This window comes from Chenopodium album, unplaced genomic scaffold (assembly GCF_948465745.1).
Source record: "Chenopodium album unplaced genomic scaffold, dcCheAlbu1.1 scaffold_36, whole genome shotgun sequence".
Classification (NCBI taxonomy): domain Eukaryota; kingdom Viridiplantae; phylum Streptophyta; class Magnoliopsida; order Caryophyllales; family Amaranthaceae; genus Chenopodium; species Chenopodium album.
Window position 1 is genome coordinate 88,331 of NW_027665203.1, and position 15,935 is coordinate 104,265.

General features: G+C 35.3%; 1 protein-coding gene across 2 annotated transcripts; it reads left to right on the plus strand.

The window, feature by feature from the left end:
• The first annotated feature begins 19 nt into the window (after positions 1-19).
• Positions 20-13,526, plus strand: LOC145621998 (protein ROOT HAIR DEFECTIVE 3 homolog 1-like). 2 transcript variants are annotated; one of them, XM_081676373.1, is made up of 18 exons: positions 20-101; positions 198-261; positions 1,948-2,013; positions 2,135-2,185; positions 2,277-2,339; positions 2,887-2,943; positions 3,048-3,206; positions 3,314-3,382; positions 3,482-3,573; positions 8,936-9,014; positions 9,449-9,614; positions 9,822-9,980; positions 10,074-10,204; positions 11,121-11,386; positions 12,102-12,195; positions 12,306-12,488; positions 12,875-12,997; positions 13,126-13,526. In XM_081676373.1, coding segments are annotated over exons 1-18 (1,935 nt in total). In that variant the 5' UTR covers positions 20-99; the 3' UTR covers positions 13,237-13,526. The 2 variants fall into 2 exon arrangements, with proteins under 2 accessions (XP_081532499.1, XP_081532500.1); XM_081676374.1 differs by lacking the exon at positions 12,306-12,488.
• The last annotated feature ends 2,409 nt before the right edge of the window (positions 13,527-15,935 follow it).

Below are 15,935 nucleotides of genomic sequence, written 5' to 3' on the forward strand. Positions count from 1 at the left end.
CAAGTATGCTCATTCTCTTGCATTTACTAGGATGATACTGCTTTTGAGAAACAAAGTGCTCTCTTTGCTCTTGCAGTTTCCGATATAGTGCTTATAAACATGTAAGTTTGTGAAATACTTACTTTTATTATTATTATTGTTGTATTTCCTTAATTACATACATGATTATTTCCACTGATCTAAATCTTTAAATTTAGGTGGTACAATGACATTGGACGTAGAAATGCAGCATGTAATCCTTTACTAGAGACTGTGTTTCAGGTGCTTTCTCTGCCTCTTAAGGTGGTAACTTTTGATGTTTTTGAAAATAGAAGGTGGTAATTTTCCAAAAAAAAAGTAGAAGGTGGTAATTGCTAAAATGGACATTACAGAAAGTGATAATTGGAGGGCAAAAAGGTGGTAACTTTTGATGTTTTTGAAAATAGAAGGTTGTTAATTTAGATGAACTACTACGAGAGGGGGGGGTGAATAGTAGTAAGTTCCAATCGAGGAACTTAAGCGGAATTAAACAATAAAAACGTAAAGAAAACTTAAAGCACACATCAAGTTTTACGAGGAAACCATCCAGTGCCTAATTGGAAGTAAAACCTCGGCCCTATTGGGACTTATAAACAAATTTCACTATAATAGGCAACTCTCCTAGTACAACCTATTACACAGACCTTTGCTTGCAAGTTCCACCACAGACACTTGACTCTATGATAGGACACTTCCTACCAGACCTAAGACACTTCTCAGGACCCTTTTCTCCCCTTACCCAGGACACTTTCCAGGTGACCCAAGACACTTCTCAGGTACCTTTCACTCTCTGTGCACTCACAGTCTTCACTCGAATTTTAGAGAATTCAAACTCATACACTTGTGTGAATTTAAGAGAATTCACGATCTCACCCCAAAACCAATTACAACTCAAAGACACACTCTAACACATAAATGGAAAGCTACACATGAAACCCGAAATCAAAATGATAAAGCTTAAACCTTTGGCAAACTTACTCTTAAGCACTAAGTGGTTTTCACGCTTAAAACTCTCACTTTGCTAAGCTGAAATACTTATATATTTATAGGAGTTCCTCAGCTTCTCAAACTAGGGTTTTCGCAAACAAGATAGATCAAACACAAATCTGATCTTATCTTCTATAAAACCGAGTCCAAACAGATTTAAATTCGTTTTTATAAAAACCAAATTTAATCAAATTCGTTTTTGTTAAAAGATAAGATTTTATAAAAAAAGATAAAACCAAGTTAAACCTGATTTTAGATAAAATCAATTAAGTACTTTTTTATAAAACTCATATTTATCTTTTACGAATTAGTTAGTTTGCCAAGCTCTATCTGATTTCTAATAAGTTCCAGGCATAACAGTCATTTATATGTTTACATCATCTTACGAAAACAAACTTATCTTTTATACAACTATAAGTTATGAAGTCCATCTTCTTCGGTTGATATCTTGATCTTTGCGTTGATCCTTGATTATTGAGGCTTGCCCCAGCATTACACCAGAACCAGGTCGTTACAACCCGTTTGAAGTTCCTAGTCAGAAACTTCGGGAAGTTCCATTGCTGAAACTCTTCTTCTGTTCTTTACTTGTCCTCATGGATCTTCTAAAGTTTCTTTGTTCCAGTTCCTACTTCACCCCTCTACGCTTACTGAACCTGCCAACATCACAACACTAGAAAATCCTTATTAAAAGGAAGTTTGCTCAATTCTTAGTATCATCATCAAAACCTCATAAGGGTCAACAAAGGTGGTAATTTTTTTTTTAAAAAAAAATACAAGGTAGTAATTGCTAAAATAGACATAATAGAAGGTGGTAATTGTCAAAATTTTTATTAATTAATTATGTATGTAGTTCTTTAATTAGAATGGAGTATTCCTTAAGTAATGTTTTTCAAGGTTCTAAACATGATAAAATCATTACGTTTGCCGTTTGATGGTGTTAAGGTCATGAGGCGATTGTTCAAGGCTCGTAGGATCACTCTAATTTTTGTAATACGTGATATGACAACGGTGAGTTTGTCTTTTTACATATAACGCAAGTGTGTATTTAATTATATATATGAGCTGAGGTATTATTGACAACTTTGCAATTTTGAGCAATTTTTTTTTTTTTTTTGGCTTTTCATATCAGATGACACCTTTTGAAACAATTAAACCGGTTATTGAAGAAAATATTCAAAAGGTAATGTGAAAAAAAAAAAAAAAAGAAATTTACTAATGTATGACATTATATTTTACATTATTTATTTATAATTTTTTAAAAATTTTGCAAGATATGGGATTCGGTTTCCAAGGCACCAACCCAAGAACATATTCCTTTAAGTCAGCTTTTTGAGGTAAGTAAGTAAACCTTTCATTTTTTATTTATTTATTTTTTTTGAACAAAAACCTTTCATTTTATTTAGCTAAATTATACAACTCTTCCCGTCAAAAAAAAAAAAAAATTATACAACTCTTCTTTGATACTTATACAACTACTCTTTTTTTTTTTTTTTTTTTTTTTTTTTTTTTGGTTGGGGGGGGGGGGGAGGGGAGGTTGGCTGGTTTTTTTTTTTTTTTTTTAATATTTGGACCAATTAGGACTTGACATGTGTCAAATGACCTGATATAATAGGTCATTGACTTTTGTTGACCGGTTAGGGATTGTAGAAAAAGAATAACTCCCAAAGTTCGGATTATTCTAGAATAATCCAAAGTTGGGATTATTATAGCAAAATTGATGAAAGTTGGGATTATTATTTCTAATTTTTCCTAAAAGATCGATAATTATACAACTCTTCTTTGATACTTATACAACTCTTCTTTTTTAATTTTTTTTTTATCAAGTGTTATAAATTGACTTTTTGTATCATTGTTCACACATTAACTTTGACTTGCTTGTAGATTAAAGTCGTTGCTCTTTCTCACTATGAACATGAAACAAAGAAATTCAAAGAAAAGGTGTGGCATTATTTATTGGTTGAGTACAGTATTTTGATTTTCTTAATTAAAATTATTAATTAAAGCTGTCTAATTGAGTTCATGTAAATAATGGGCATATCAAGGTTGATAGTTTGAGGCAACAAATCAAACACTCAATAGCTCCCGGAGGATTTGTCGAAGACCGTGATAAAGTTGTACCAGCTTCATCTCTTCCTCTCAGTATGCAACATATTTGGAAAACTATTAAGGAGAACAAGGACCTTAATCTTCCTGCAGTCAAAGTAATCATGAATGCTAAACAAATTAAACTAGTAATGTGAACGAGATTTGATTCTTTTTGTTGAATTATTAATGTAATTGTTATTGTACAAATAATTTAAAATTTCAGGTCATGGTGTCTAATATTCGGTGTCAAGAAATTGCTGATGAAAAATATAGGAAGTTTACCCAAAATCAGGTATAAAAACCCAAATACTCAACATCCCCACTTTCGATTTTCTTGTTGGTCTACTACTCTGCTTAAATTTCGTTGGCCTTTCTGTTACCATTTTTTCAGGATTGGCTTGAACTCAAAGTAGCCTCACAATCTGGCCTTGCCTCTAAATTTGGAGAAAAGCTCAATTCAATCATCGTTCATTGTTTATGCGAGTTAGTGTCTATATTTCCCTCAAAAATTATACTTGTCTGAATATGTTATGGTTTTGTACACTTTTAATTTTTATTCAAATTTTTTTTTTTTTTGGTAAAAAAGGCACTTAATTAGCGTAAACTAAACATTACAAACTCTAGTACAATTGTCTATATCAAAAGGTCCATACAATAACCAGGGGGTCGGGAAGCATCCTAGTTACGATTCATTTCATAGTCTAACATGTACACTATTTATGTAACCTTTGAGTTTATTTAATTTTGGGGTTTATATTTAAAGAAGCAATGTAGTCATAGATGTAAGTATCAATGTACCATTTTTTTTTTTTTTGACAGTGAGAGCAAAAAAAGAAAAGCACAAGCGAAAATTTAAAAAGCCAAAAAAAGACCCTCGTGCACGAGCCTTTCCTGCTAACCAGTGTAAAAAAGACCCTCGGGAAGCACGTGCCCCTCCCCCACGGAGTAAAGGAGCGTCATAATCACGAAAAATCTAACCAACATCTGCCGAGTTATCGGGGGATGACCAAGACCCATCACAAATCAAATAAATATCAAACCCCGATGTGAGGTCCCCAGCAAGCTTGGCAGCAAACCCCGAATCAGCTGGCCTAGGGTTAAGGACCCAAAGCAGAGGAGTGAAGGTGAGAATCCTGAATGAGCTTGCATCCCCTGCACCAGAAGCAAGAAGTAAAACATCATCAAGAAAGACAACATGTTGCTGGAAACGTACATTATTACAGGACAATCAAATAGCCCAAAGAAGGGAGAAAAACTGCGCCAGGTTCTCCATGTCCTTAGCAGCTGCTAATAAAGAAACCATAACAAAAACCAATTGGAGAAAAGGAAGATGAAAAAGACCCTGGATATTGAAATGAAACGAGTTGCGAACCCACAAAGGAGCAATGAAATCACAGTCTCGAAACGAATGGTCGACCGTCTCCTGCTCCCTCTGGCAGAAGCAGCAAACTGAATCCATAGAAATGTCGCGAATAGCTAGAACTGAGGCTACCAGAACACCGGCCTGAATAATTTTCAGCCAAAGATCTTCCATTTTTGAAGAAGGGGAAGCGCCCAAAATTTCCTCCAATAGGGATCAGGCAAGGACCCCAAAGGAGGACACCTAATAGTCTGCTGCAATAAAAGAGCATAGGCAGACTTTAAAGAAAAGGAGACATACTTAGAGAATTTCCAATACATAAAATCATCAATAAGTTCCTGCGGATGATCTAAACTAAGGTTCCTAACGGAAGTTGGGCAATCAAAAAAACCAATGGACTCCTCGAGGAGTCACTACTAAAAATTAATGTTTTTACGACCGTCATAAACGGTCGCAAAAAATAGCAAAAACAGTCGCTAAATGTAATTGTGGCTGTCAACGGTCGTAAAGTGGTTATCGTGATTCACTTGGTCGCAAAAAGTCATAATTGCAACTGGTTGACGATCGCAATATTTTTGCGACCGTTTCCTCTATTTTCAACAACCTTTATAATAACGGTCGCAAATATAATTAATTACGACCAGTATAGTAGTGGTCGCAATATTAGCCATTTGCGACTACATTAGGCGATCACTACATATTTTAAAAAAAAAATAAGAAAAGAAAATAAGAAAACTGGAAACAAACAAAACCCAGGCCATACGCACCCTCAACTGCACCCCCTGTTCACATCCTGCACCCCATGTTCCTACCGCCAAGAGCATTACCTAAGCCACCTCTCCCTCCCCCCCACCCATTACCGCCAACCTCCCACCCTTAATCACTACTACCCCCCACTTACGCCACCACCTCCAACCTTACCCCAAAAAACCAAAAAATTAAACCCACAAATAAACCAAAATTCAAAACGAAAATCAAAATTATAAAAATTAAAAAAAAAAAACCCATAAAAATATAACCTTTTGTTTTTAAGCAACCATAAAAATATAACCTAAATTCCACCAAAAATAAACCAAAAAAATAAAAACCAAATTAAAAACGAAAAACAAACTCGAAAATTACAAAAATCAAACCCAAACATTAACAAATAAAATGAAAACGAATATGAATCCCAAAATGAACAAAAACCAACATTCGAATACTGAAATTCGAAGAAAAAATCAAAACAAATTCAAATAAAAAATCAGACAAACAAGTATAAATATGATAACATACCTTAACCTCGAGTTGACTTCGAATTTCACCTCAAATTTGATTTAATAAGGCCAAATTCGACTATTAAAAGTCTAGATCTAGACTTTTCATGGTCAAATTTGACCTTAAAACCGTTAACTTGTTTAGCCATAAGATTGTGACGGTGGAGATCGTGGTGATGGGCTCAAGCTTGACGGTGGTGGTCATGGTAGTGATGGTTGGTGCCGGTTGAATGTTTGGGCGAATTTTGATCTATTTCTTTGAAGTGTGTTTGATTTCCGGCGATAAAATTCAGATAATGAAGGAGGAGAGGAGGAATGATGGAGGAGAAGAGGAATGGAGAGAAGGAAAGAACGGAAGATGAAGATAGACTAACGTGAGAAGAGAGAGAGGAGAGAGAAAGAGAAAAGAGAGAAAAAGCGGCTGCTGAAAGAGTTAAAAAGGAATTAAGGCTAGGGTTAGTGGCCTTTTATCCCCTTTTTTTTTTTAAAAAAAAAAAAGAAAAATACTACTTACAACTGTTGAAAACGGTTGCAACTAGCGACTGTTTGCGACCGTGTGTAAAAACGGTCGTAATATGCGATTGTTTTAGTTGGTCGCAACTACTTTATTATTATTTTTAATTAATTTTCACATGTATTTATTAAAAAAGAATTATTCAAATATACTTGTGACGGTGTAAATGGTAATATACGGTCGCAAAATTGCGATTGCCTTTAAAATGGTCGCAGATTTCTAGTTTTGCGATTGTTTTATTGACGGTCGTAAAAAAACGGTCGCAACTTGACCGAATTCTAGTAGTGAGTCCCACCTGTTAGAATGCGGATCAATCTTATCAAACACATGAGTCAGAAGATCCAACTAAGATAAACTATCCTTGAATAACACTAGACCCCTCGCCTGCTGTAATGCGGACCCTATTACCTTTAGCCACTTTCCAACATACACCTGAAGCAACAGCCGAAAGAGCCATCTATAACCCACGACAACCCCATGAGGGGCGAGAAATACGAGCTTAGAAACCAAAAGTTGAGGATTTCAAAACATCCTCCACTCTATACCTGCAAGGAGGACAGAATTAAAGATGGAAATGTTGCGCAAACCCAAACCCCCCAAACCTTTGGGTAAGTGAAGTAGAGAAGCCGAGCGCAACGCCAAACCCTTCCGAGAACCAGACGATCTCCACCAAAAGCTGGCAAGCATACTATCTAGTTGAGATGCTACAGAAGACTGTATCTTGAAAACAGACAAGATATGATTATATGATGCGACTGACATCGAATTTATGATAACCAGTTTTGCTGCTGCCGACAAACAAAAAGAATGAGGCAAAGGCAGACAACTGGCTAAAAACTGAAAGGATTATGTATGTGCTAGCTAAGTTTACGATTAACGACAATTAACAATAATCAAAGAACAAAATCAAGTAAGACGAAAAACAAGAACAAATTTACCATGAAAACCCAATGCCGGGAGAAAACCCACCAATCCACGATGAAGTAACTTGATGATGATGATTACAAGCTCTCAATACACCATGAAAGCTCACACCTCTCTTAATTCACTCTCTTAAACCCTAAAAAGATGAACTAATCTCAAGAGGCTTTTTCTCTCTCTTAAATCTAACATCATACCCTAATAAATGACATACATGAGTTTATATAGTCTAAGAGTACAAGAGTAATCAATGGCTAAGATTAAAATGCAGCTTACATCGACTAAAATCGAACCGTCGAACAGAGCAGCAGGGGTTCGACCGAACCTACCTTGTGTTCAGTCGAACTTGAGGTGGTTCGGTCGGACCTCCCTTGGTTTGACCACACCTTTGCTAGAAATGAAAATGATGTTGCTACTGCTTCAAAGGTTCGACCGAACTCCCCAAACTCCATTGTTCTTGTTCGGTCGAACTTCTTCCAACAAGCAGTTCATTTGCATCTCCCTTATGCCTCCATACTCTTGAACCACTCTCCACACAATACAAAACCCAACAACAACCTTGTCGATTAAAACCCTAAATGACAGAGAAGTTATAAACCAAATATTAACAACTTTAAAAAAAAAAAAAAAAAAAAAAAAAAAAAAAAAAAAAGTCGGATATATTTTATTTCCGTATAAGCTAACAAGACAAAATAATTGAAACAAGGAAGATGAGACAAACATGCAAAATTCTTTACATTGAACTATTATAAAATTAAGGGTTTTTCTAAGCTATACCCCTAAGGTATTCGAGTTTCTAAGGTGTATCTATGCTATTTCAAGTTTCTAAGTTGTACCCCTCAACTCACTACCATTAATTAATGGTACCCTCCTTGAGACTTCCACGTAACCTAAAGTTAACTATAAATTTAATAGAAATATGATAAAAGGTAAGGAAATGGTAGGAGAAATAAATCTTAGCCACCGCAACCCTAATAATGAAAACTGAAGCCACAAAATTACACTCTCGAATAATTTTTAAACAACTAATTATATGGGTACATTTTAGTATTGATAAGGAGTTGAAGGGCACGACTTAGAAACATGAAAAAGCATGGGTACATCTTAGAAACTCGAATACCTTAAGGGAATAGCTTAGAAAAACCCCAAAATTAATTAGTGAGAGCATCTTCAATAGTTGTAGTTAGGGTCCTTAGGAACAATAATACTTAAAATATTTAAAAGTCTATATCTACTAGCTTGTCTGTTCCAGCTAAATTATGGAATTAATTAGATTGTGTTAGCGGACCAACTCAACCAAAAGCTTAAGCTGATAGTTGAGGCCCAGGAATATGTTTTATACTCTATCACTCCCCCTCACACAAGAACTTGTTGGGCTAGAAGTGTGGATGCAGCATGTGCCCTCCTCATACCCTGCGCTTAATATTCTACTTGAAAGTGGGGGGGGGGGGGGTGGGCTCCGATACCATGTTAGTGGACCAACTCAACCAAAAGGTTAAGCTGATAATTGAGGCCCAGGAATATGTTTTATACTCTATCAAATTTGTTGACAAAATAACTGCTTGGGAAAAAATTGCAAAAATCCCTAATGATATATCATTGGCTCATTCTCTCTCTTTTTTTTATTTTTTGTGAAAGTATTCTCCTGGCTCATTTATTTGAATAACTAGCATATAGCTAATTATTGGAACACAAATTAGTTATAATGAAAATTAGTTTGAAATCTTATGTATCATGACAATTTGGATCGGAGATGCTTAAATTATATAAGTATATGAATTTTTCGTTTTTCAGGTATGATTTAGAGGTTGCAGATTATGATGGGGATATCCGAACCAAGACAAAGAAGAAATTAGAACATGATTTGATAGAAGTATAGTAAAACCTTCTATCTTTGTTACAATTGTTAATTTGAGAATCTTTCTTATAGTGTTTTTTTTTTTTAAAAAAAAAAAAAAAAAAAAAAAATTAGTGGCGTTGTTTGTAGTAACATAAAATTAGATGCATGAGCACACTGCACACAACCACATGGTATATGGGCAATATGGCACATTAAATTACTCACATATCTATAAAGTAAATGACACAATTACATCAACACACTTTAACAAGCTTAATATCAATTATAAATAAATACTGTATAATTTTTATTTTATTTTGGGGAGTTGAAAGTTGTGTAATTGCATATATCAATTTCTCCTAATTAAATTGGTCATCATATATATCATGAGATTATTTGTTCTCCCATTTAGAAATAAAGGATTTTGTACTGATAATAATACTCCTTTTTTTTTTTTTCTACATTAGCTTGTTGAACCAGCTGTTGAATCCAGTTTGCGGCATCTACGTTTAAATTCAGTGAAGAGGTTTAAGGAGCTCTTCAACGAATCTCTAAAACAAGAACAAGGATTTTCTGCTGCTTTCAATAGATGCAAAGATATCTGTGTGACACATTTTGCAGAAGGATGTACAGGTTAACCTTTACTTGATAGCTACAAAATGGAATATTAACTTTATGAGCTTCGTATGATCGTATTTTATGATTTTCTGAATAAAGCGTAATATCTTGAAATATTTAAAATATCCAATATCTAAAATTTTGATGAAGTAAACTAATTACTCCATTAGATCTATTAAGAAGCTAAGTCTTACATGATTTAATTAATAACATGGTATGCAGTCTTTTTTGAAAATCTGGCCCAATGTTTTGATGCTCAATCTCATTGCAACTCCCCGACGCCCACACAGTCGCAGCAACAGCCCAATGCAGCTACATTGGGCCAAGCACAGCAGCAAGCTCCTCCTCGTCCAGTCCAACAGCATCAACATCAAATACCTTGTAACCCCCGTCTATAATTTATTGAATACAATCCAAACGGAAAAGTTTCACACAAACTCACATCAAAATTTATTTTGTATCTTGCTTCAACAGATCCATTTGTTGAACAATGGCACGCAAACAGTAATGTATCAAGAGCAAGGTCCAAGCTTGTCAGTGATATCTATGATTATATGGCTACTGTCCGCCTTTCCAAATTGGCTGAAGTTACTTCACTTTATGAGGTACGTGTTTTTGTATACAATACTCATTTGCTTTGAGATAATAGATACGTATAATAAGATCATGTGCTTCCTTCGTCCCATAATATAGTTCCTGTTTTCCTATTTTGGGAACTTTTGGATAGTATGTAAATATCATTATACCATCACCTTCTTAAGTTTATGCATTGTACTTCCTAATTTAGTTTTGAATTTTGAACATGCTTTGTACTTTTTTTTCGTTCCTTTTGTTGAATCCCATTGTAGCCCACTTATGAGTGTCCCACATTGGAGAAAGAGGAGAGGTGGTTCCACTTTATAAGGTAGAGGAGTAACTCCTACTATTGCCAATTGGTTTTAGTATGGAAGCTTCAAAGCCTTGTTTGTGGACCCAACTCTCCTCCTCCTTGTTCGGGTTGCCCAGGCCCATTTCATATTGTTTCGAAATTTAACATGGTATCAGAGCCCAGGTTTGTTGGGCCATTTATAACTGGGTATTTGTCAAGCCACTGGTTAAGGGGCCTCTATTGGATGTTCATTCCCAAAGAGGATTTATATTGTACCTTCTGGTGTGCTCTAGTTCTAAGGACACTCATAAGTGAGGGGGAGTGTTGAATCCCATTGTAGCCCACTTATGAGTGTCCCACATTGGAGAAAGAGGAGAGGTGGTTCCACTTTATAAGGTAGAGGAGTAACTCCTACTATTGCCAATTGGTTTTAGTATGGAAGCTTCAAAGCCTTGTTTGTGGACCCAACTCTCCTCCTCCTTGTTCGGGTTGCCCAGGCCCATTTCATATTGTTTCGAAATTTAACACCTTTTATTCACTTTCTCCTCCTATTTCTTAAATATCGTGAGAAAACACAAACAAAAACTATATCATGGGACGGAGGGAGTATTTGATTAGTGTCTAACAAAGTGGTCTTACATATGATGTTGTAGGCGAGGTTAAGTGTGGCTCTCATAGGACCCGTTAGTAGGGTTTTGTTGGATACTACAAATGATAAAGCCTGGCCATCAATAAAAGAAATTCTTCAACGTGAGATACATCATGCAGAGACTGGGCTTGCAGAAGTTTTTATTCAGTTTGATTTGGATGAACAAATGCAAAAAAACATGCGCGCAAAGCTAGAGGATTATGCAAGAAGTGTGGTTGAGGCAAAAGCTAGGGAACACGCGCAAAACATCTCGAGCCTTATGAAAGCTAGGTAATTTATTTATTTATTTATTTATTTATCTAAAATTAGGTACGGTCAGTTCACCTCGACCTATATTCAACTCAGCTAATTTCATTTAAATATTTTTAGGGTTTTTCTAAAAGCTATGTTTATGTGGTTGATGAGTTTTTTTTAAGGTATGCACATGTATTTTCAAAATTATAAAATGTGCATGTCTTCCAAATTAAGATGTTTATTTAACCGTACCCTTTAATGTTAACCTAATGTCAATAGTTGTGTTAATTGTTAATTACGCCACTTTGGAGAGAAATTTCATATCCAAATTGATTGAGTTAGACTTTTAGAGTGATGTAAGAGGAATTACAATAAGCATATTTTTTTTCATATAATTCTCAAGCTCTCATGTACTTCTTTTTTCTCCTCCATTTCTTATTATTCCCCACCCACCCCCCCCCCCCCTTTTTTATTTTAACAATTACTAACGTTGAGTTAACGTTAGAGGGAACAGTTAATTAAACAATACTGTACAACTTAAGTTGGAAGACGCAACTTGTAATTTAGGAAAAGAAACTTAACGACCTCAAGGTTATAGTTTAGAAAAACTCAAAATTTACAGGAAAAGTAAATCTAATTTATCAAGTGAGATATCAATAAATTTGTATATTTTTAAACTTATAGTTTTACTAGTGTTTTTGGGCGGAGGTAGAGTGTATTATATTTTTTAATTCTTTATTTTGTGTTTTAGATTCATAAGTTTATTCAGCTTGGAGGGTCATGTTCAACGGGAATGGACTGAGAATACAAATATTGAATCAATTACAAAAATTGCTCATTATGCGGTATGTAAATGAAATTTGGTGAAATTTACTTGGTAGTTTCTCAATCTTTTGGAAATTGTTAAACGTACTAATTTTTTTTTTTTCTTCTTATGATCCAAATATTTTTGTAGTGTCTTAAACTCTTATCTGCTCTGGCTGCAATTCAGTTGGATGATAAATTTGAGGACCTTGAAAAATATTTAGTTGCTTTATTGGATGATAAATTTGAGGACCTTGAAAAATATTTAGTTGCTTTATTCCATGATAAGTGCTGGGAGAAGGTTCAGGCTCTAACATCAACCAGCTGGAATAAGGTTAGGTTTCTAGCTTACTCTTTGTATAAAAACAAAGGAAAACGATATGAATGAATTGAAGCACATGATTGTATATGTTTAATACGAAGTATTAACATAATTGGTTTTAGTTTAAAAATTCAAATAAATCGTGTATCGCACGGGTTTTATCTAATACATTCCTATCTCAATATAATTTGATGATTTTCAACAATGATACGGATATCGTAAGAGGGAGGAGAGAGAAAAATAGAGTAAAAATAAAGGAGAGATAATAGATTGTCATAAATTAGGAAACAAAACATTAAATACACCAGATCTAATATAATCCATATATATTAAAAGTAAAAGTATGGAGCTTAAACCCTAACAACGTTATAATTATATCTTTTTGTATATATATGTAGATTCCATTATCAGAAACAGTTATAACTCCGTTGCAATGCTTATTACTTTGGGAGAAATTCCTAAAGGAGACAAATCCATTTATTGTTGGTGCTATTGCCGAGGCTACTGAGCATAAACGGGAGGTGTGATTTTATTTCCTTGTACTAGATCATCTACAATCTTATTTTTCATAAACTTATATGTTTGTTAACTCTTGTCTTTATATTTAACTACTAACAAGTTATCATGATTTATTTCCTTAAATCCTCAGAAGGTTCAGAGACGCCGAAGACGTGCTAAATTATCTCTTAATATAGTACAGGTCGTGACAAACGTGACATTAACTATATTAGGTGGTGGTCCTATTTTTAGTAATAATTAGAATGCTCAACCTGATTTCCCTAATTTTAAACTTCTCTATAGTCAAAGGTTGTTTATCATCACAATGGAAGATTTGGAAATCTGCAGTAATTCCTTGGGTAGTCGAGGAATGGTATTGGTACATATTGTTGAGTAAATTCATATTCATATTCATAATACGAAGTACTCCTATATATAGAAAATAATTCCATGAAACAAATATACATAAGAGTGTAAGACTATGCATTTACATATTCCGTAATATGTACTGTACTTTTTTAATTATCATTGTGTACCTATTTTTCACACTAAGGCTTATTCATGTGAGTCCACTATCATGTTTTTGGTGTTGCGAGCCTCGCGATCGGGTTTAGTTAGCCCGCGCCTTTTTATTGGACTTTTGTTATTGAACCCGGTCTCACGTGTGTCCGGTCTCACACAAAACCTTTTGTTGTTATTGTTGTATTGTATGCCTATTAAATTACTTTATCCGTGTGTTGATTTGTTAATTTGAGGATTAATTAAATAGTATCCTCTATGTAAAGACCACGTCATTATTAATTACAACCTTCAATTTAGATGATTTTAAAATAGCTACAACAAATTAGAAAATTCTAAATAGCTACAACATTTTGTAGTTGTTCGTGCATTGTACTCTTTTTCAATCACATCTGAAGATCTGATCATTTGCAATTTTAAATCTACACTCTACCCTTGTTATTTGGATATTTTTGCGATGATAACAATAAAAATGTAGTAGTTATAAGAACGGCTATTTCACCAAATGCCACTGAGAAATTTAAAAATTCACCAAATGCCACTCAGTTCTTAAATAATTCACTGAGTGCCATTATTGACTAACGGTCGTTAACTCCGTTAGTCATTTGGGCTTAATTTTGACACATGTCATGATATGATTGGTCTATTTATTTTAATTTATAAAAAATAATAAAAAATATATATATATAAAAAAAATAAATCCCAATATTTTCCCAGCCACCTTCCCACCACCGCCAAACCTAGACCCTCCCCTTATCTCGCCAGAAAACGGCCACCCACCCCCTTAACCACCTAAAAACGGCCGATCGCCCCTTTAGCATCCCACCTGACCCATCGCCGACCCCCAAAACCGCCCACACAACCTTCCCCGACCCCAAATACCACCAACATGAGCTTTGATTTAAACACCCGACGTTTTCTAACCACCGCGCAAAACCCCTCTTCCTATCCTCCACCCTTGAAACGACGAAATCGGCAATAGAAATCGACCATTCTAGATTTCCATGGTCGATTTCGACCATTTGAGGGTGAAAGGTTTCAATAGTCAGGTTCTATTATGGGTTTCCATGGTCGGTTTCGATGGCTATGGTGATGCATCGTGTTGGTGCGTGAGGTGGTTGTGGGGGCTGGGGTGGGGATCAGCGCAGGGGTCATCGGTTAAACGGAGTTTTATGGGTCAGCATGTGGGTGCTGGAATCGAGTAGGTAGAGTTTTGGGTACTGCGTGAAACAATGTGGTGGTTGTGGTGGTTTTTCGGGAGGAGGAAAGGGAAATTAAGTGGAGTCGACGGTTTTAATGGGGACAAGGGGTTCCAGCGGGAGGTGAGGGGGTTCCGATGGGTTCCGACGGAAGGTTAGAGGGTTCCAGCAGGTGGTCAAGGAGTTTCGGCGGTTGGCTTTGGGCTGATGATTGGATTTGGTAGGTGGTTAAGGTGGTGGGAATGGGTTGGGTTAGGATTTAGAGTTTTTTTAATTTTATTTTTATTTATATTTTTAAACCAATAACCGACTGACACGTGTCCACTTGTGTCATGATTATGCCCTAATGACTAACGGAGTTAACAGCCGTTAGTCATAAATAGCACTCGGTGAATTACTTAAGAACTGAGTGGCATTTAGTGAATTCTGAAAAGTACGATGGCATTTCGTGAATTTTTAAATTTCTCAGTGGCATTTGGTGAAATAGCCGTTATAAGAATGGACATTATACCCTTGATTATTTGTAGGTAAATTAGGACCATTGATTGCATGAAAAAACATATAAAAAAGATAATCTTGTTAAATATGGGAGAGAAAATATAGAGAGATGAGGGAAATTTGTTACGTTCTGTATATTATTCCATCTAGTGCGGGATATATATACATGTATATGTAGGCGTCGTTTGAAGTGCGCCTACGTTAAAGCATGTTAAGAATATGCTTGGCACTCATAGGAAGTGGGAATTGACATATACGATTAGGGACAAGGAAAGTAGGGAGCCGCTAACAAGTTTTTAAGGAACTTGTAAACCGTTCACGGATCATTTAAGGCAACCACGAAAAGGGACAACGAAGGCAACAACGATTGACCCGTGAAGGTTACACCCCATTCATAATCCATGAGATTACTAACTCCATATGGTTCGGAACCACGAAAGGAGGATCGGGGATGATTGTACGAAGTGAGTCATTGAGTCACATTCGCCCGTATTGGCCTCTACTCGATTCTTATTGTGAAAAGTATTCATGCGATCTCAAAGGCATACAAACAAAATATTTAATTCGCTCCAAACTATTAATTATGCTAAATTGGTTAAATATTAATGCACACATTATTCTAAAATATTGGTGATCACTTGATTAAACAACAAGATTAAAAAGGAACCTAAACCGGTTGTCCAAAATATCTTATCAGGCGTGATATTCAATTACATATTCTCTTTAACATGCAATATGGTGATCA

Coding starts and splice junctions, on each gene's coding strand:
- LOC145621998 (XM_081676373.1), top strand. Junction 3,207..3,313: donor TTAATCTTCCTGCAGTCAAA/GTAATCATGAAT, acceptor TTAAAATTTCAG/GTCATGGTGTCTAATATTCG. Junction 12,489..12,874: donor CATCAACCAGCTGGAATAAG/GTTAGGTTTCTA, acceptor ATATATATGTAG/ATTCCATTATCAGAAACAGT.